At 38.5% G+C, this 21,165-nt stretch overlaps 1 protein-coding gene across 4 annotated transcripts in view; it reads right to left on the bottom strand.

Moving 5' to 3' along the window:
• GLRA2 (glycine receptor alpha 2) overlaps nt 1–21,165 on the bottom strand; it is a 121,740-nt gene that overhangs the window by 88,504 nt on the left and 12,071 nt on the right. For 2 of the 4 annotated variants that reach the window (XM_005516646.2, XM_088051259.1), the window contains exons 3-4: nt 8,524–8,591; nt 1,579–1,802 (exon numbers count right to left, since the gene is read on the bottom strand). In XM_005516646.2, the coding sequence (XP_005516703.1) occupies nt 1,579–1,802; nt 8,524–8,591 (292 nt within the window). Of the gene's footprint in view, nt 1–1,578; nt 1,803–8,523; nt 8,592–8,687; nt 8,756–21,165 lie in introns of all 4 variants that reach the window. The other 2 variants (XM_005516645.2, XM_088051260.1) reach the window with 1 other exon arrangement.

Genomic DNA, 21,165 nt, shown 5'->3' on the forward strand with positions numbered 1-21,165 from the left:
GTCTAGCCCCATATCTAGAGAGTAAAGACAAGTATTTCTAATTGCTCCTGATTTCAAGTTTCCATACTCCAGAAAGTTGTCTTCACTGTAAAGTGTTAAAAAATTATATGCCAGGTTAGATGTGCTGACTGCTGCCTTGGAATACTGCTTACTCTGCTTCAAATTAATTTGCATCTAGGTGTGGGAATTTTACAAACGTGATATGGCAGCTCAAAATATCACTTTTGCCGCATGAGCAAATGTCAGGAAAACTATCCATTCTGCATTCAGAACAGCACCCAACAGCACTGTTTCCTCCAATAAGATGGTGTCTGATGTCATTCAAACAAACAGATGCATTCATTTCTTTCTCAGGGTGAAACAGGAAATATTTGTAAGTGACAGCATATTTATCACTCTACTTGTGCTGGTACCATCCTTGTATCCTATTATTTTTCTCAAACTCTTCAGGTAGAGAAATTTGACACCCTGCTCAGTAACCCCACTTTTTCTGTCCAAATATTACTGGGCTCTCATCAAGGAATTTCCACAAGAATTTTTTAAGTGCATGAAGTTACATGCTAATATTTTTTTTTATTTAACATCCTAAAGAATACACCTATCCCAAGCCTGGCTCAATAATAATTCCTTAATGAAAATGCAGTCAAAGCCACAATACCCCATCAGAAATAACTGCTTTCTAAACTAATTTTCTTTACAGATGAGAAAATTTACTAAACAACCTGTTAAACAAATACTATCACGTTTACTTTCCACAATGCAAGAAAGGCAAAAGCCAAGAAGCATTCCCAGGAAGAAAAAAACTCCAGTAATTACTTCATTTTAAACAATCCTAAGAGCAATAATAGAGTGCTTTGCATCTTTGGCTACCTCTGTTATAAGCAATTAATGGCTCACAGTAAGCTGAATGTCAAATAAATACTGCAGGTTGTTTGCTGCTATTTATGCCTGTGGAATGCAATTTTGTTTTTCTGCTTATGTCCCATTTCATCAGGTCACATCAAATCATATTTTGTCAGTGTTTATTAATTCAGCTAAATCTAGTCACATGACACACACTTCAGTGAACCTAGTATTAAAAACAAATGCTTTCCATTGTTCCACGTGTATTTTTTCTTTTTAAATGTGACTAGATAAATCCTATTAACCAGTGACTTCCATGTCAAACTTATTGCATTTCAAGCATGTTTTTACTTCAAGTGTTAGCAGTCATTTAAATTAATATTCCCCTTTACTTTTGAGTTGCAGCCCACAGACTACTGAAGAGATGATTTCCTCTTTGCAAGAGGAGTGACTTGAGCTAATGCTAATGGGAATTACTGAGGCATACCATTAAAGTTCTAGAGAGTACCAAGTTTTCAACAAGACCAAGTACCACTGTGCCACTTAGAGACTATTTTGCAAAAAGTAAAATGTTAGCAAAGAAACATAGGCAAATTTTCCTTCCACCCTGCTATTACTAAGTCTCATTTTGGTTTTATACATGGGACAACAAAAAATTAAACATCTACATTGCATCCAAAAAAACAGGGAGGGAAAGAAAGGGATGAAGAGAAAAAATAAAATTAACTGGTTTACCTGATACTGTACAACACCTTTCCAGTTTTAGAAATCCTCAGCAACTTGTTGTCTGTTGTGACATCATGGAAATTTGCTCCCTTCTCATTGGCAAAGAATAAATCTGGCTTCCAAATAGAATCCAACATAGAGGGATCCAAATCCAGGGAATCATCAGGATATTCGCTGTAAGCCAGACGTGAATCATTCCACTGCTGTCTCAAAAAAATGTTCACTCTGTAGTCCTACAGAAATGTCATGTAAAAAGGTTACTAAGCCACCAAAACTGGAAGCCCACTGTAGCTTGCTTTATGTTCTTAGACTTACTGCAGTACCAGCATTACAGCAAACATTTGTGTTATCCTTTGAACATCAGAGTTGTCAATTGAAAATAAAGTTGGCAAACTGCTGCATTGAGCCAACCAAACATAACTGATACATTTTCCAAATCAAAATTACTTCAGGATGAGAAAAATATTAACTGCAACCTCCACAATTAAACATAACCCTCTTTCAAATGTTGTGGATTACCTAAGAGATATTTGGAAATTCAAAAAGCATTGTAGCTAAATATATACAGTTTCATCCAAGAATCTATAAAATTACCAATTTAAATAAATTGATTCCAATATGTCATTTATGTGTAATGTACTCATGAATAGTTTTTAATTCCAGTGAAGCCAAAATTGTATAGAAGAAATTAAATCACCAGTTCTTATTTACTATTTGTTTCCTTTTCCTATTTACTGTGTGATTTTTGTGTATTTTCCTTCATTTCCCTGTCTGCATCCCATTACAACTGGCCTGATTATGTTTCTCTGCTTGGTGGCCTGCTAGTCACAACTGGGCAAGGCAGCAATTACTTAGAGGCTCATTTAGAACCAACATTAACACTGTGTCAATAATTGGTTATTAAATGTGAGTGCAAGAAGAGCTTTCAGGTTCTAAACTCTCTTCAGGGAATGGAAAGAAGCAAATGCTTACTCTCCTTATCCCAGGTCTCCAAAGTCAGCAAATAAGATCTTCATCTCTCTGAAATTGCTATTTTTAATTTGTTTGTGAACATTAGAAATTAGAAATACTTAGAAATACCATCTACTCTTCCTCTAAAAGAAAAAGAATAATATATGTATTGATTATATTAACTGAAGGCATGCTTTATCAAATAATTTTTATCAAATAATTCTGCTGACAGTACAAAACATTAACATTTAGGATTTGCTTTATGGTTGCAGCTGTACATTAAAATGGCAGCACTGTGCTTTTGACTTGGAAAATGTATGATCTGACTGGGTTTTAGCCAGGTAACTGAACTGCATAGAAAATACCTTATCACCCTTGAAATGTAGATAAATATTCTCACTCTGATCACAGCTGCAGACAGCAGCTTGCCCAATGTGCAGACTCTGAACGAGCCCCTCTGAGCCTCAGTTTTCACCCTCTTTGTTCCATGGGCTGGTAGTGAGGTGTGCTGCTGCCCTGACAGAATTTCTGACATCCAAACTGATGCACATTTTGAACCCAGTGGGAAGATGCTTTACAATCTCAGTAGGTGAGTAATTTTTCTTTGTTTTTCATTTTCATCTTGCTCTTGGGTAGATGTGGTTCAAAACAGGAATGTTGACTAATCAGAGCACGACAGACCTTGAGAAAGGTCTCAAGAACAGCATTTATTAAAGATACTTACAGAAGCCTGCATCTGTTTTTCACAAGTCATTGTACTTTTTATGATGATCTTGTTTCAGACATTTAAATATCAAATAGCTACTTGTAGTTCTGAGCTCATAAAATGTCATCACTTCTTGTGAGGATACACCATCCACAATCATATTATCCCTTATTTCATGGTCTTAGAAACTGAGAGTGTCTTGTGTTTATAATGTGTCTTTAAGCTTATATTTATCTTTAAGTATATATGTGTCTCAGAGTTTATATGGGACAGCTTTAGTTACAAATCCAGGAACGCACTGATTCTAATTCTGCAGAAAAGCAAGAAGGAGCAACTGCTGATGGAATAAAATTGGAACAACTAGTTGTGAGGCTGCCTTTTATTCTTCATTGTAATATGATATATAATGTGGAAAACAGAGGGATTTTTTTCCTCCATGACATAGAAATCATAAGTCAGATCAGTAAAATAGATAGAAATATATAAAAAATTGCTTTGATGAACTTCAGTGTTTGGTGATTTAGATAATAAAAAAGTCTGAAAAATCTTCGTTCATAGAAGAGATTGCATATGATAATATATATTATACCAAAATCAGAAATAGTGCCAATAAGATTACACTATATTTTTCAATGTATCTCTTCATAAATTTATCAGACTCATCACACCAATACAGTTAGAAATGCTTTCCCCCTGCAAGCTTTGTTGTTAGAAGCAAAACGGAGCTGAAACCTTTGTTTAAGTCTGATAGGCTTTGCATATTGTCCTGGGGTGACTCGACACATATATATGTGTAAATATTTTAATGAGAAATAAAAATGTAAATATAACATGCACATCTCAAGAACAGCATTATTTTTTCCTCCTATGCTTGCTGTATATGCATTTGAGAGGGACGTGTGTTTACACAGTCAGACTTAATCATGTGCAGAATTTTGAATTTACTTTTCCTGAGCTACCATTGTAACTGTGTTTTGAAGGAAAATTCTCTTGAGAATGGTAGAACATGGAGCTGAGGCAGACTACAGTGTGTATTTTGCAAGGTCCTGAGGGTAGAAGTGGGTGGACTGTAGTAATACACTCCTACACAACCACAAATACACCTACTCTGCAAATTCCTTCTGACAGCACCACCACTCTGAACAAGGAGTGTGGACCTGAAGATTCAATCTCAGATGCAAACCTAGTGTCAGCAATAACTCAAGGCAACTCAGATAAAGGGTTTTCCTCTGTTCTCAAGCCATAAGCCCAGAGTAATACAAACACGCTGAAAGGATATTAATCTGATTAGATTTAGTAGCTCTATCTGAAGATTTAGGGACTTGATCCACAGACATACTTAGTTTGTATTATAGGAATGTAGATAGATATCATTTTCCAGCAAATCTAAATCCAGATTCAGTGCCCAGAGCAAAGCTCTGGATCCCTTTGGTCTCAGGCACTGCTGTGGCAGGAGAAGTGCAGGGGAGCCCCCTGCCCCATTCAGTGCTACGCTCTGTCTAAACCAGCACCTGTCTTGGGTCTGAGCTTCCCTCCCATCTTCCTCTCCCACAGCAGTGATCACCCAGGAGTTCACTTGGGGGTCTGAAACAAACAGCAGACTTAGCTGGCCTTCCATGAATAGGAGGGGTTTGCCAAAAAGACTATTCTGTCTCTCTCTCTAAATCCTAAAGATGAATTCTAACTGAAACATAGTGGTTTGATGACCTATTCCAAAGCTGTGCAACAGAAAAAGAACTTGGCTACCTATGGGCATAAGTATGAAGTGTGTCCCCAGTGGCTTCAGTGGGAGCCTTTTATTTGGTTAAATGTGTACAAGTGAATTAATGAGGATCTAATAAGCTTATTGGTAATTATGGTGTTTTTTTCTCTAGATGGGAGATAGTATCATACAACCAGGCACAGCAAAGCTTTTAAAACTAAGAAATGGCAAATTTTTTTCTGCTAACATAAGTACTAAAAACACAACTGGAGTTTGAATCATTTACCCTGACAGAGAATGTGCTGCATAGTGTCAGTCATTGATTATAGGGCATAACGACAATAATAATGTTCTCACAGTTAGTCATTTCTGTAATTAACAATTAGCCTGTCAGTGTACAAACCACTCTTAACTTCTCTTACAGCTGATAGCTAAAAAATCCTGGTCATTAGGAATAGTGAACATTTGAATTCTTTGGGACGCTGCCCAGGCTCATGTAGATTACTCATCTGTGATACTCAGCTGCAGTCATGCTGTACAGTGAATTTTCTGCTGAGTACTGCATGTGTAAATACTTCCAAAAATAGATACAGAATTTACTCTCATAACTGCTTTATTCAGTGAAGTTATTCAGAAACATCTTTTTCTCTTTCTTTGCAAGTTAGGGCTTAAATTAGAGACAAATAAATCAAAGAAAATTTTCAACTATATCATCTTGACTCTGGCCTTTTTTTTTTTTACTGTTTTCATTTTGGTATAATACATATCATTTAATAAAAAAGGTGTTTCTTTTGCAGGAAAAATAATCTTTTGGGATACTGTTCCATATATGCATTACAGAGAAGAAAGACAGTTACATCTGTATTTTGTTTCTCTAGATCTTCAGGAATAAAACTCACGAAAAGTTTGTGGAGTTCATCCATCTGAATCAGCATTAAATCCTGTTTTATTTCTTAATGTAAGGTTTTAGCTTTTAGAAGAGTGTGCTGGACATTCCTTTCACGTAGGAAGGAATTTTATTCTGTACTGTGTGTGTTAATCAGAGAACAGAAACTACTGACAATGTTACTGAGAACCTGGCTTACTGAATTTAGTAGGTCTGGGACTGTAATCCTGTTTGTCATGTTAATTTCTGCTACTGAAAGATTCTCTGAGCAAATTTCCATCTTCCAAGTTTCCAATGAACTGCTCTAGATGGCCCAAGTTATATTCTGATAATGTCTCTTCAGTGAATGTACATGGTTTCACTAAGCATTCCTCTCCTCTGAGACAGGACTGTCTCTATTGAATTTGCAATCCAGGCTTTTAAATGAATCATTTAGTTTTATGTCAAAACCATCAAGAACATTTACAGGGAAAAATGATTCCTAGGAGTCAAACAAACTTGTTATTTATCACAAGGGATGCCAACAACTTTACCACATGATTATATCTATTTCAGAAAGGCAAAGTACTTGGAACAGTTATTGATGTCTGCCTCTCAGAGCAGACTCCTAGAACTAATCACAATAGTCATTAAAGAAGTGACAACATTATGGAAATAAATATCAAATAATTGAACAGCATCTTATAGAAATCTTTCCACATTTTCAGCAGATATAATGAACAAAGCAAAATAAGAAAGCCAATAGTCTTTGTTTTCATCTACTTGAATGTTTAGCTGTTTTCAGAAAAATGTGTTAATGAACATTGGAAAGGTGCACATTAACATATTTGATAGAAGGTAAAATGCAATGAGGGGATTTAATCAAAGCAATGAAGGAGTCTAATTAATGCAATCAGCATTAGGTCGTGCAAATATTTTCATTGAATGCCATCTTGTAAAGCTAGTGACGTGCAGGATTTTTGCTACTTAATGCTATGCTGATATCTCTACACACTGAGATCAACAGACATGGCTGGGTAAAAATGCTATATTCACAGCTATCCTCTCAGAATCCTTAAAATACAGGAAAGCAATTAATATTTTCAAAAAATGATGAAAATTAAGTCTGTTGATAATTATGTTACGTACTGATATGTTTTATTCCCTGTCATTTTAAAATTTATTTCAGTTTTCTTTTAAGGTATTTTTAAAATATTACAGATACGTAGTCTAAAGCATTAACTTATCTGTTTGTGTTATAGCTCTGCACGCTACAGCTTGTCATTTATAGAAAGTCTTTCCCACACTGTTAAAGAAAGCAAACTGGCCTAGCAATAATTTGCCTTTTATCTCAAGAAAATATTAAATAACAGAGTGGATTTTTTTTAAATAAAATTGTTTAGGAGCAGAAGATTTGTGATCCTACATTCTTTAATCACTGCCTTCTAAAATGATGGCATGAATTACAATTGAATCTAAATTAATATTAATCAAAATACATAAGTCAGGCTAAAGATCTTCTCTTCCTCAATAATGCAAGGCCTGCAAGGCAGTATCTATTCCATTTTATTAAACAAGCTAATTTTTTGGTTTACTTCAAGTGCAAGTTTACTGCAAGTTCATTTTTAATTACCAAGTTCTCAGTCCTACAGGAAGCCAAGCACCATTATTGCCCCTGGCTTCAGCAAATCCAAAAACACCTGGGTGCTGTGTAGGGCTCTCTGGAAAACAGAGCTGTGAAACTACATTGCAGTGTCTTCAAAAGTGCCATAGATATGAGCACCTAATAATTATTATTATTTATCACATTATTATGATAAATCTGTCAAGAATATCTCTGAGGATTAACCCCCATAGTCATGTGTATGTAGGCTTGAATAAAAAAACAGATCTTTTTTTATTCACTTTTAAAAAAGATTTAAAAACTCAGTATCTTTTTAAATAGAATCAAAAAAATATTTTTTTTCTTAGCAAATATTGAAAAAATATAATAGACTGATGGACTTCTAGACTAAAGTGTTTTTTTTTAAGTTGGATGAAAATTTTAATTTTCATTTTTCTTAGTTTTTGTTTATCCTATATTTTGCAATTTTCAACATTAAAATCTGACCTTTTTTTTTATTATTTTTTTTTTATTTTGACTGTGTCCTTTGCATTCAGTCAAAATACAAGTTTCAGTCAGGTGGAATCCCATTATTTCACCTCAAAATACTTAAGTCTTATACCCACATGTTCTAGCCATTTGACTCAAGTTTTACACTTCTGTGACTGGTGTGGCTGCAATTCACAGAGATCTATCTCAGTTAAGCAAGACCATTTCCTGCAGCAGCAGGTAATTCAGCATGTGCTGTAAAACACACTCAAATATGGTGCACTTGGCAGGGAAACCTGCAGCTGAGCTCCAGCTGTTCCTCTGCCTCTTCAGAGCTACTGAAACCTGAGAAAGCAGGTTTGCACACACCTGTATTTGCTGCCATCACAGTCACTACAGACTGTAGTGCAGTCCCTATGTAGGTGTGTTTAGACTTGATAGGTGTGTTTAATTTTATATATATATATAATATATTATTCATATATATAATTATTATATATTTATTTTTTATTATTTTATTTTTACTCAGGTTTTTAGTGGCTTCATAACTTAGTAAAGGTCCCCACATCCTGAGCATCTCTATCCTACATCACATCCCACTCCTTCACAAGATGGCTTCAATGATCAGTCCCACTCACCATTGTAGTTTCTGCTATTGAACCAAAGCTGTTGATAAATATGTTGCAGGTAACATTTACAGGAGGACCTGCAAGTTGAACAATAAATAGAAAAATTGACAGGTTGTGCTCATGACATATATTAAGTACTGTTGTTCTCTTGCCAATGGCATCATAGCACTTACCATTGTGGTTTCTGTGACTGATCCAAAACTGTTGATAAAAATATTGCAAGTAACGTTTACTGGAGGACCTGTGGAATGCAATAAAAATGTTGCAATATACATTGAAACAAAAGTTCAGATCCCTCAGCCTCCGTACAATCTGGTACAGATGTGGCTGAAAACAAGTAGAAAGTGAGTTTTCCCAAACAGCTCACATAAGTTTTGATTTTCTTTAAAAAGAAAAACATTATCAGCACTAATTTATTTAACTTGGTTTCACTGGAAGTTGTTATATAAACACACAGAACTACATCCTTGCATTTAGAGATTTACAAGAGAGCTGAGTGAGGGCTTTTTTTCTTATCCACAGTACCAGCACAGAATATACTTTAGCACTGCTACCACTCCTCTCTCCCTTCTCCCAGAACTTGAAGTAAAAAGGTTATCTCTCCACATTTACTCCACTCTGCAAGCAAAGGTTTGCCACTGAAATTCCCAGCAAGTGAAAATTTTCACATTGACTCCAGTCCACAAGCAGCTCTTCATGCACCTAATCTGGAAGCATCTGGCTTGCCATAACCAAATATTTTAGCAATATCTGTTCTTGCTTGAACATTTCACTAAACAGCTACTTGTATTCTCTTCCCTCCGACCACCTTTGCTGCTGTTCATCAGTCACTGATGTGTGGCAGAATGAATGGGGACTTAATATTCAATTAGTTGCCTATTAGCCTCCTTGATTTTTTAGGTGTGATGAAATAAACAGGGGTTCTCAACAGAATCAAAAAGGATTAATGCTAATGGCCTGAATTCCAGTGACACAGAAGTTGGTACATGCACTGAGTATCAAGTACTTTCTTCTTTCTTTTGCCATTATTGTTTTTAATCACTCCTTATATTTTTAATATACTTATTTTTATTTATATACTTATTTTTAATCATACTCCTTATAAATTAAAATAATTCAGTGCAAAGAACATAAATAACCCGATTTGTTTTGTAATTCAGATCTGAAATTTATTTACAAAAGATGGAAACATTATTACTTTTTTTTTAGAAAAATGGGAGAATAAACTAATGAGTTCAGTGAAACCCATTGTCAACTACCAAATGCTTTACTACCCACCTTAAAGGAAACAATCATGTTGGTTTTGGGATTAAAAACCACAAGAGTAACATGTTTGGAGGCTGTTAAATTCCAATGAAGTGTGTTGTTCAGCTTGTCTTTTTACAAGAATTGTTTTTAAAATACCTCCTTTTTATCTTGCAAATGTGTTTTCATTTCCAAAAACAAGTCAAAAACAAGTCAAATAGTCTGCTATTTTCCCTCCATATTATAATTTTTATTCCTTTGAATTTGTGGTATTTCTACTGGCTAGGCACCTTGAACAACACCAGACATAGAAAATCACTGTATCACTGAAGCTGGAAGGAGCCTCTGGAGATCACCTAGTCCCCACAGCCCATCTTTTCCCAGAGCAGGATCAGCTAGAGAAGGTTGCTTAGGACTGTGCCACATCAGACTTAGAATATATCCAGAGATGGACACTCTACAGCTTCTCTTCAGCCTGTGCCAGTGTGCAGTCACCCTCACAGCAAAACTCTTTTGTTTAAGTGGAATTTCATGTGTTTCAGCTTGTGTCCACTGCCTCATGTCCTGTAACCAGGCACCACTGAGAAGAATCTGGCTACTTCTTCTTTACTTACACCTCATCAGTTATTCATGCACATGGTTGAGATTCCCCAGAACCATTTTTCCCCAAGCTGATCTCAGCCTCTTCTTGTATGACAGGTCCTCCAGTCTCTTAACTACCTTCAAAACATTTTTCTGGACCCATAGCAGTAAGTTCATGTCTCTCTCATACTGGGGAGCCCAGAGCTGGACTCAGCATTCCAGGTGTGTCTCACCAATTCTGAGCAGAGCAAAGGATCCCTTCCCTCAACCTGCTGGCCATGCTCTGCCTAATGCAGCCCAAGAGTCCACTGGCTGCCTTTGCTGCAGGGACACATTCCTGGCTCATGTTCATCCTGGTATCCACCAGGAGCCCCATGTCCTTTTCTACAAATCTGCATTCCAGCTGGGCATCTCCCAGATTGTTCCTTCCAAGCTGCAGGACTGCATTCCCTTTCCTGAACACAGTGAGGTCCTGTTGGCCCATTTCTGCAGCTTTTCCTGGTCCCTCTGAATATCAGAAAACTCTCTATGGCATCAACCATTCCTCCCAGTCTTCTATCTCCTGCAAATTAGTTGAGGGTGCACCATATCCCATCATCCAGGTAATTAATGAAGATGTTAAACGGTACTGGTCCAGTACCTGTAGTACAACAGTAGTGACTGGCCACCAGCTGGACTTTGTGCTGCTGGTCACAACCTTTGAGTACTGCAATTCAGTCAGTTTTCTATGCCCATTTGGCTGCTCTGTTGCAGTAGTCTGTTCATGTTGTGAGAGACAGTAACAAAAGCCCTGCTAAAGTTGAAATATACACTCTTCTGCCCAGATTCATGAAGCCTTTCCAGTTGTCATAGAAGGCTATCAGCATTCCAAGGAATTATTTCCTCTTCAGAAATCCATGTTGACTACAACCAGTCATCTTCCTGTCCTTCACATCCAGAAATGCCCTTAAGAGGATTTGCTCAAGGCTTCAAGGTAAGGCTGGACAGCCTGTAACTCCTGTATTCTGCTGCTTGTCTTTCTTAGAGATAGGAGTGACTTTTCTTTTTTTCCAATCTCCACCAGTTGCCATGACCTTTTAAAGATAATTAAGAATGCAACCACCCAACTTCCACAGCTATACTAAGCACTTGTGGGTGTTTCCTATGTGGTCTCATGGATTTGTCTGTGTCCACTTTGCCTAAGTGTTCTGTAACCTAGTTCTTCACCACTAAGTTTCTATTGATTTGGACTTTTTCACAGGTCTCAGTGTCATGGGATTCCTGAAGACCATTCTTGACAGTAAAAACTGCGGAGAAAGAGGCTCACAGCTGTTGTCTTGCCAAGGCCATCATATGTGAGCATCACAGTTCCAGCTCCTGAGTGCCAGCAGAACCTACTAAACATGCTTAACTACGTTAGGAAAACATGGTTTATGTATGTGAGGAAATATGCTGCCACATCACAGACTGCAGTCCAGATGTGCAGGAGTAGGTATGTGCCAGAGCACTGTATTTTACAATAAAGTGAATACCTCCCTCTGTTTCCATACTTAATTATAATGTCTTTTACTTGCCTTCTGCTGGTAGGAGTGGAATACTAGAAGAACTATAAGAACTTAGTAAACTCAGTAAAAAAATAGAGAGATCAGGTTTGTTCCTCACCTGAGGAACTTGAATATAAGTAAGTCTGTGAACCTGATTAGATGCATCCCAGAGTCTTGAGGGGATTGGCTGATGTAGTTGTCAAATTATTCTCCATGATATTTGAAGAACCATGGCAATCAAGTGAAGTTATTGGTGACTGGAAAAAGGAAAGCATTGCACCCTTTTTAAAACTGGAAAAAAGGGGACCCCTGGGAACTACTGACCTGTGAGCCTGACCTCTGTGCTTGTGAAGATCATGGAGCAGATCCCCTAGGAGCTGTGCTAAGGCATGTGGAGGATAGGGAGTTAATTTGGGACAGCCAGCATGGTTCCACCAAGGACATGTCTTGCATGGCCAACCTAGTGGCCTTCTATGGTAGGGTGACTACATCAGTGGTCAAGGGAAGGGCTACGGTTGTCATTTATCTGGACTTCTGTATGGCCTTTGACACAGTTACCCACAGCTGGGAATTTAAAAGGTGTGTAAAATTTGTTCAGCCTTCAGGAGAAGAGAAGGTCCCAGGGATACCTTATTGTGACTTTTCAATACTTAAAGCAGGACTGTAAGAAAGATTTGAACAAATTTTTTAGTGGGGCATTCTGCAGTAGGACAAGAGTAATGGTAAACTAAAACACACTTGAACCTATAAGATTTTTCTAATCTAAGAGTTCAATTAAAATGAAAGCAGCAAACTTCTGTGAAGCATAGCCAAGGTTTCAGGACACAATCTAAAAATCTTCAAAGGCAAAGGAAATAATTAACTTGACTTTACTGCCTAAAATCTAAAAAGAGTTGACATTACCTACAAAAAATTAAGCAAAGTGTACTTTATAACTAAATTCTTTTCTCCCCCTAGTTTTCCTTTTGTCACTTCCAATGCAACAAGGTAACAGTCCAGGTGCCTTTCAGGCACATTCAAGATATTCAGTGTTCTTTGAGTAATAAGGAAAATGTTTCTCAAAAGGACCCAGGCAAAAAAAAAAAACTAAACCAAGTCCAAACCAGGTAGCTAATGCTCAAATCAACCAGAAAGTACATGTCTGGTATTCTGATAAACAGCTAAAGTATTGCTTCTGTTCCCTGCAGCTCCCCTGCTTCCCCAGAGGGGCTGGGGCTGCTGCTGCTGGCGGTCAGCAGGGCTCTCTGATACACTGCCTTCCTGAAAAACCCTGACATCAGCATGTGTCACACACCTCCTGTCACTTCGGGGCACTTAACACTCACAGAACGTCCCTGGCACTCAGCTGCTCACCTTGCCCACAAGAAACCTGAATACACAGAATATTGCCCTGAATGTGCTGCAGCATGTCGCCTCACGTATGCCATCATACCTGTACCCAAGGTGTCTGTGATCTTATTGCCATCTGGCTAGAGAATGAATCTTTTCCTTATCAGCTGCCAGAGGAGGTGAATCCACTCCAATGTACAGAACAGTCCCCATGTGGAGTGATGAGTGCTGAAAGAAATACATCTGAGCCCCATCCAGCTCCTGACTCCAGCCTCTGCTAAATATTCTTCAGTATTGATAACACACAGTCACAAATCTTGCTTCATTTGGTATGTTTTTGAGATTTACTTGCACTCTTTCCCTGAAAAAGGAAAGTAGATGATCCTAACTGCAACTAATCATATCTACATCCTCAAATCCATCCCAAATCTTGTCTTTTTTTGGTGTAGTTTCCAGGTCACACCTGGCAGCCTTTTCTCTTCACATTAATTCCAACTATATAGCTAAATTGTCCTTAGTGAGAAGGGAATATTATAATCATACAAGAGATTTAAAATGGTGCCTGTGCACTTGTCAATTTTCTTTGATATGTGTATTTATTAAGGGATTGTGTAAGGCAAAATTAAATGCAGTACACATAGAGAACTGTGGGCAAAGCAGAGACATGTGGAAGCAAAAATAAAACATAACAAGGCAGAACCACCTTATGGAATGACAGTGGAAATATTGGCAAGATATTTACAGATCTGTGAGGAATCTTTTATCTTTTTCTATACATAGTATTTTCTGGTCTACCTTCTCAATTCACCCCTTGTGCCAATGCAGTCTTTTCTCACTGTCTCAAATGGTTTGTTTTGTACATACAGAGGAGAAAGATGAGCCAAACCTCCCTTCTCCCCTTACCACAGAGAGCAGGGTAATCTAGGCTATCTGAGAGGACTAAAATCAATCCCACCTGAGTGTGGAGATAGAGCAGGAATCCAGGAACAGGACCAAGGGGCTAAGTGGGGAGGCAGTGATCCCAGCGGGGACTGAGAATCACTTTGTCAGTAGGACAGGGATTTCATGTCAGAGCTCAAACAAGGGAGGTGATCAAAATGTGGATGGTGGCAGGACAAAGACCCACATGCTGACTTGAGCACCAGTAACACACATCCTAGGACAGCAGGGGAGGACAGGGGAACTTGCTGGAGATGGTTTTTAAAATGTGAGTTCTGGAGACAGAAGGTTTTAGAGACCATTTATCCCCAACCAAACGGAACAGCCTCCAACATCCATCAGGGTCCTCATGAAACCTGAAACAGGACTAACCCCTATGGAGGCCTCTGCTTCTGCAGCTGCACTACTACAGGTACTGAATTACCACTTTAAAGCTTGCCAAGGCACCTCTCCATGGCCCTGCAGGCACATCCCTCTAAGTCAGACAAGGATAAACTGCTGCTGGGACACCTCAGCTGGCCATGGTCATTAGACAGGGACAAGTTGTTCATCATCCTAGCTCCTTCCCTGCTCAGAGCGTAGCACACAGGAGAATGACAGGAGAAGTTCTATCAAAGGCAGCTCAGTCCTGTGGCCAGTGGCCATGGCTGTTGGGCCAGGGAGACAAAGGCAGCTTTGATGCACTGAAAAAGTTCCTCTGAGACAGAGGGATCCTGCAGCTACTCCAGAAGAAGTGCAGCTGCACACTTGTTTCCAAGGACACATGTAATGTGTAGTCCAACCTGTGATGAGAAAATTCACACAATTTAATGAGTTTGCTTAAGGTTATAGTAAGAAATCAGGAGGCGGACCACAGGTAGCCTTTTTTGCAAGCACCTAGGTATGATTTCTCTCTTTCCCTATCATTCTGCCTTTGGGCAAAAGCAATCTTTTCCTCTATTTAAACATCATCATCTCATTAGAGTCTTAACAGCTCAGTCACAGGAGGCAAAATTAATGGCACCAGGACAACATAGTTACCTTAAGGCTCACAAATCAAGGTGACATTTTTTTGCTGGTTAGTGATGCCTTTCTTCTATGAGGTTGTTTTACTATGGGATTTCTGTCAAGTTCATCACCCTGACTACCTAAGTATAATCATGACCAGTAAACACAGGATTCCTTCTTCCTTAGAAGTGTTGAAGACAATCCAATGTGGATTATTAAGTTTATGTAACTTACAATTAATTCATGTAGGTAATGATACCTACTAAATAAAGAAAAAAAACCCTCCAAATTAAAATACAAACAAAAACACCAGAACAAAAAAACCCACACCAAACCCACAAAAACCCAAACCAAACATAAGAAACAAACATAAAAACCCAAAGAAAAACAAACAAACAAACAACAGCAACCAACAAAACCAAACCAAATCCAAAAATCTGTAAGGCCAGAGGTCTCAAGAAATGCAGTAATTGTATGGTATTTTGCACTGATTCAATTTGCTGGTAAACTCAAATAAAGACAAAATTATTGTTCTGCTCCATCAAGCTAAAATCAACATCCTCTGAAAGTTCATCTGTCATATATAATAACTTAGCTTTCTGAGAATGCCATTTGCCCTGGTAGGAATATGGCAATGATTTTGGGTGCTTACTGTTGCATTCAAGACTCAGAATCATGTTTTGTGTAATCAATACATATTTATGACCAGCAGACTGAGGCTGAGTCACAAAAGCACTTACAGAACCAGAGAAAAACCTGAAGAGATCTTTAGGTGTCTAAAGTCTTTTTAGGATTCTCATTCCCATCAATATCACTCAGTCCAAGAATTACCAAGTGTCTGAGAAATACATGTGAGCAATATCATTTATGAAAATGGTATCTTTCAGGCTGGGGGAGGCACAACATGCCCTACCCATATCAGGTCAGATAAAGAGGCAATGCTGCATGGAATCAGCAGGAAAGCATGACAGATAGCAGAAAGTACCATTTTTCCCTAGTACCAGCTGCCTATTTCCAGAAGTGCACATGCTGGTAGGCACACATGAAAATATATATGAAAAACAAACAAAAAGAGAACTCTACTCTTACATCCAGATTTAAGCTGCTTCCCTTCACTTGCTTGAGAAAGCAACTATGCAAGAATGGCCCTATGAGATGACCTGGATGTAAAAAAGGCATGTGATATTCCAGAACTGAAAGCTCTTCACCAAAATACCACTGAGGACTCCCAAGACAAATTCTCCAGTGATTGTCAGGTCCAGGTGATCACAGGAAAAGTCACAGAAAGAAAATTCTCTGGAGTAAGTACTGCTAAAGCCATCTCTCTCTCTCTATATATATATATTGACACAGTTAGAGCTAAGAGTGAATAGTCAATTCCTGAAGTGGTGTGTGAGTTTTCAGCTGTGGGGCTATTGCAGAATGTAACTGGAGTCATGCTGGTAAAATCCTATCAACATTTCAAGGAAGGAGAATCCCTGCTAAGATGCACTTTTTTGTGCCTTAAAGCTCTTGCAAAAAGTGTTAGATTGGCATGCTTCACATTCAGTGAATGCTTTTGTCCATAGACTCAGTTCTGGCAGAGGAAGGTAAGTCTCACTCTACAAAGTCTCTTCAGTTCTGCATTTGGCATTATAGGATAGTCCATATGATGTGTTCATTCTTCCCTGACTCTCTCTGCTGAGGCTGATAACAGAAACATACATTACTGTCAGCTCTGGGTTACAGTGGGATATATCCACACAGGTTATCTAATAGACACTGAACAAGAACAATTTTCGGGCACCATTTAATTTTGCTTCACAAACCAGGAGTCCAGAAAAGAAAAGCCCATTAAACAGTTGACATGCTCCTGATTTACACAGATAACCAGAGCTAGTCTGCAAGGAATATATAACCTGAGCAGTCACAATTGATTGTCTAAACGTGCTAGAGCTGACTTTCATGTAGGTAGTTTGAGGGATGGTACCAATGCAGTCATGGCAGGCTGGAATTCACTGGAGGCCATTAACCCCAGACATTATAGCTTGTGCTGAGCTCTGTATCACCACAGCGTTGTGCAGCACATCTCTGAGCAAATCACTTGAAAGCTCACTCAGATATTTCTACACAACCCTCAGTAGCACTTGTCACTGGGTGCAGCCACTCCCAGAGCTAAAATGTTCCATGTGCAAATGAAACTGTGGAAATAAGTCTAAAACACAGTAAATCAGAAATCTTACATCTAGAAACTTCCCACTGGAACTACAAGATTACAGTGCAAAGTTATTTAGAATTGATGTTATCTTTGAGAATTTTCAAATCAATCCTTTAGTCTTTCATATGTCTATCAAATTATTTTTCTTTCTCTGAGCTTTCCACTAATCTCAAATTTCCAAGTCATGACAGGCACCTCTTCACAAGGCATCTCTTTTTGAAGTTTTCCTTCTTCCAATGCAATAGAGCAATGGCTAGTATTTGGGCAAATGGAATTGTTTGCTTTTCTTCTGACATGAAAGATCTGGGCCCCTATTTCTCTTCTTATCACAAAACAGTGCCCAAGGTGTATCCTTTGAAGACCTTTTAATAAATACCTCCTTTATTCCTTTAACACTGTCTAGCCTCTGTTTCAGGTAGCCTCTCAAGGCCCCACTGAAGTGGTTCTCAGCCTCTCTGGGAGCAGGTAGCAGAGATGCTCCTCACACCTGAGCCTGAGAAACTGCTCAGCTGCTCTCCCTTAATGAAAACAGAGCTCTTCCCTGCTGATTGGCATGTGAACTGCATAGCATGGGAAGAGGCCTGGGACACTGCTGTGTTAAATATAAGATGGTATGACATCTATAGTCATGAAATCATGAAATCTGCACACCAGCATAGGGTCAGACAAAGTCCTTCTGGGTAATCTTATTAATAATGTTTTATGAAGCCAGGGTAGCCAACACATCTAAGTGACTGCATGGAACCACAAGATATAAATATGTTCACTGAGAAGAGAAGGCAGGAGGGAAGATCTACTTAATGAAAGGAGGAAAAAAAACCCCAAAGAAAAGTATTTATAATAAATAATATTAAAATGTTGTACTAACCTAGGTTTCTATTTTCAGTCAGAATGAACTGATTGCTTTTTCTTGGCACATTCATTTCAAAATATTTCTTTTAAAAGAAATTTTACTTTGCTCATTTCTCTATAAATATGTCTTTGTTCCTTCTCTGTGATTCTGATCTTGTGTTGCAGAAATTAATGGAAGCTCAGCTATACGTGTCAATAGTTATAGTCTCAAATACAGGGCTTAGACAATACCAATCTCTGTGGCTACAGAAAGGACCCAGAATCGATTTTAACTCCTTTCTTGTTCTTCTCAGCCTCAGACATTCACCTTATTTAACAATTCTGCCAGCTTTTCTCCATAATGTTCTTTGTTTTACTGTCTGAAGGCATATGCAGGACTTGAATTATAAAAGCAGCTTGGGTGACTAATATTAGAGAGCAGATATTGATTCATGGCTGGAATTATACACCAAATGATACATGGGACACAGGTGAACAATGGGATTTAGGCAAATAGGATGGCTCAGTGATAGGGACAAATGACAACAGAAATGGTCAGGAGCAAGTATAGATCAGCAACAGGTCAGAGACGCTGACGCCAACACCCACGACATCTTGCACTAATGAAATAAAATTGTCCTTTTATTTTTAAGTATTTCCTATTTTTTACCTCCTTACAATTCAACTAATTTCCACACAATGTGTGCAGAAGATTATTTTGAAATTAATTCCTACATACTGACTCTCATCTTCGATGCTCCCATCAGTTGATTTGTTGCTTGTCTAACTCAGCCTCCCATCCTGCTCTTCACACATCTCCTTTCCTTTGGGAATTCTCCTATTTTAAATCCCACATCCTAAATACAAAAAAGAATCCATGTTTTTACTACAAGACATCCTTAATGTACTTCTTGGGTGTCTTTCACAAGCATTTTTTTTCTGTCTTCAGTTCTTTGTATATATAAAATGACTGGAAGAATGGGAAGGGAGTGAGAATTCTTTTTCAGCCTAAAAAATAAGCATCACTTAAACTGATTACCTTACTTTTTTCTCAATACCAAATCTGCTCTTTGATGCAGGATGTTCACTGCATTGCTCTGAGGAGCACCACACAGCTTGCACGTGCGCTCAGAGCTCTGCTGACATAAACCATCTTGCAGGGTCAGGGCATATGATCTTTTTCTGTCCTCTACCACCAACAGTCATGCTGAGCAGAGGTCTTCTACAAAGTCATCCAAATGAGACTATGTCCACATTGAGGAACTTATTGATCTAAATTTAATCTATCCCTAATTATTTTTAACTTTGATAAGTCAAATTTATATTTTAGTAAAAAAACAAGGAATTAAAGTCTGGTTTTAAGAGATTGTGTGTGCTTTACCTCACACGAAACAAACCTCTGAAGTGTGACAAAACCAAAACTCTCAGGGTTATGAAGCCAAAGAGTGCAAAATTATTCACAGGGATACGGAGCCAAAGAGCTGAAAACTTCTCCCAGATGCTTATTTTTGGATGTTTCCTATAACCAGCCTGACCAAAGACTTTAACACCTCACACTGCTCCAGCTGATGGGATATCACTGTCTGCAAAGGAAAACTGCTGTAGTCTGAAATTTACATGGAATAAACATATCTTCAGTTTTAGTTTAATATGAGGGAGAGTATGCACATGTGTTTATGCACAGGCAACAGGCAAATTCACAACTGGAAAAAAAGGAGTTTTTACATATGCTCCTGCTTTGGCACCATGCGTGTAATTTGCATCTCTTCAACAGCTGATTTAAATTGCAGTGTGAGAGTTTATAGCTACATTCTAAGCAAGCTGTTCTGCTGTTTTATTTAGTATTTAGGACTAATTCTTTATCAGACATAGTAAACAGTGCAAGAAGAAATAGCAATTCTGATACGATAGTTTCATAGCCTGAGACATAGACATAAAAACAACACCTATCAGGAGTGTAGTCATTAGAGACAGCCTAACGTAATGAGTATTGATCTGGTAAATTTTAATCCTATGTTTTCCTTGACTAATTATGTCAGTTTAAGGAAAGCATTTAGCCTATTCTCAGATATATTTCCCCAAAGACAAAGGCGAAGGAGATAACCCATAGTTGTGTTCTTGGGGTGAAGGAGGAATGAGTTCGTTTGTGCAGCATGAACCAGTTGAGTGTTGGTTACCATTCTTTAATGGAGAGTGCCCACAATTCAGCTGGTCACAGCTCTGCCCAGTTTCTTCTCTGCAGCCCTGGGCTTTGGAGACACAGAAATACACAGGTAGAGGTTATTAGATTTTGGAGAAGAGCATCATTCTGCTGCTGTGCTTCCCCAGACAGCCCGCTGTTTATTACAGCCAATACAATCTCCGGCCCGTGGCAGGCAGAAAGAGTTGCAGTGGCTGCTGCTTTGGTGCAGAATAGCCAGGCCCTGGTGGAGGAACCATGTGGTCCATGGGGCAGAACATGATGCTTCAGCACAGCAGGGTTCTATTTGCAGAGAGCAGGTAATCTGCAATGGGCTCTTTGTGTGCCCTCCTGAACCTGGGGTCACCAGTTTCAAAACGCCCACCTCAGCAGGGTTGAGGTGCCTCCTTCAGGATCCAGTGCTCAGACCACTCAGCATCAGATCAGTATATACAACCTTACACTGAAAAATCAGTCAAGGACTTCAGTCTTTCCTTATAAAACACAATCAGTTTTGTGGCCAATAACAAAACATTGAGAGATTTCATGCAGAAAGGGTCCTTTCCAAAAGCTTCTATGCCTGTCTCAGATTGAAGGGATGCTGACTTGCATCTCTTAGACTACAATGTTGTGGATTTCTAGGAAAATGGGGTGGGATATCTCTGAATGTCTCTTATTCAGAGGAGGCGGGATTCATACTAAAGTGCAGCTGTGGTCACTGCTAAAAATATTTCTATCTTAGCAGTCAGGGCAATGTGAGAGAAGTTGCCCCTAAGGTCTCCTGGCTACAACAGGCACTTCTGTGCATCTCATCAAAGTGGTCAAAAGAAAAGGCTCTC

Source organism: Pseudopodoces humilis, chromosome 2 (assembly GCF_049639895.1).
Source record: "Pseudopodoces humilis isolate 2021_Gansu_Grassland_sample_001 chromosome 2, ASM4963989v1, whole genome shotgun sequence".
Classification (NCBI taxonomy): domain Eukaryota; kingdom Metazoa; phylum Chordata; class Aves; order Passeriformes; family Paridae; genus Pseudopodoces; species Pseudopodoces humilis.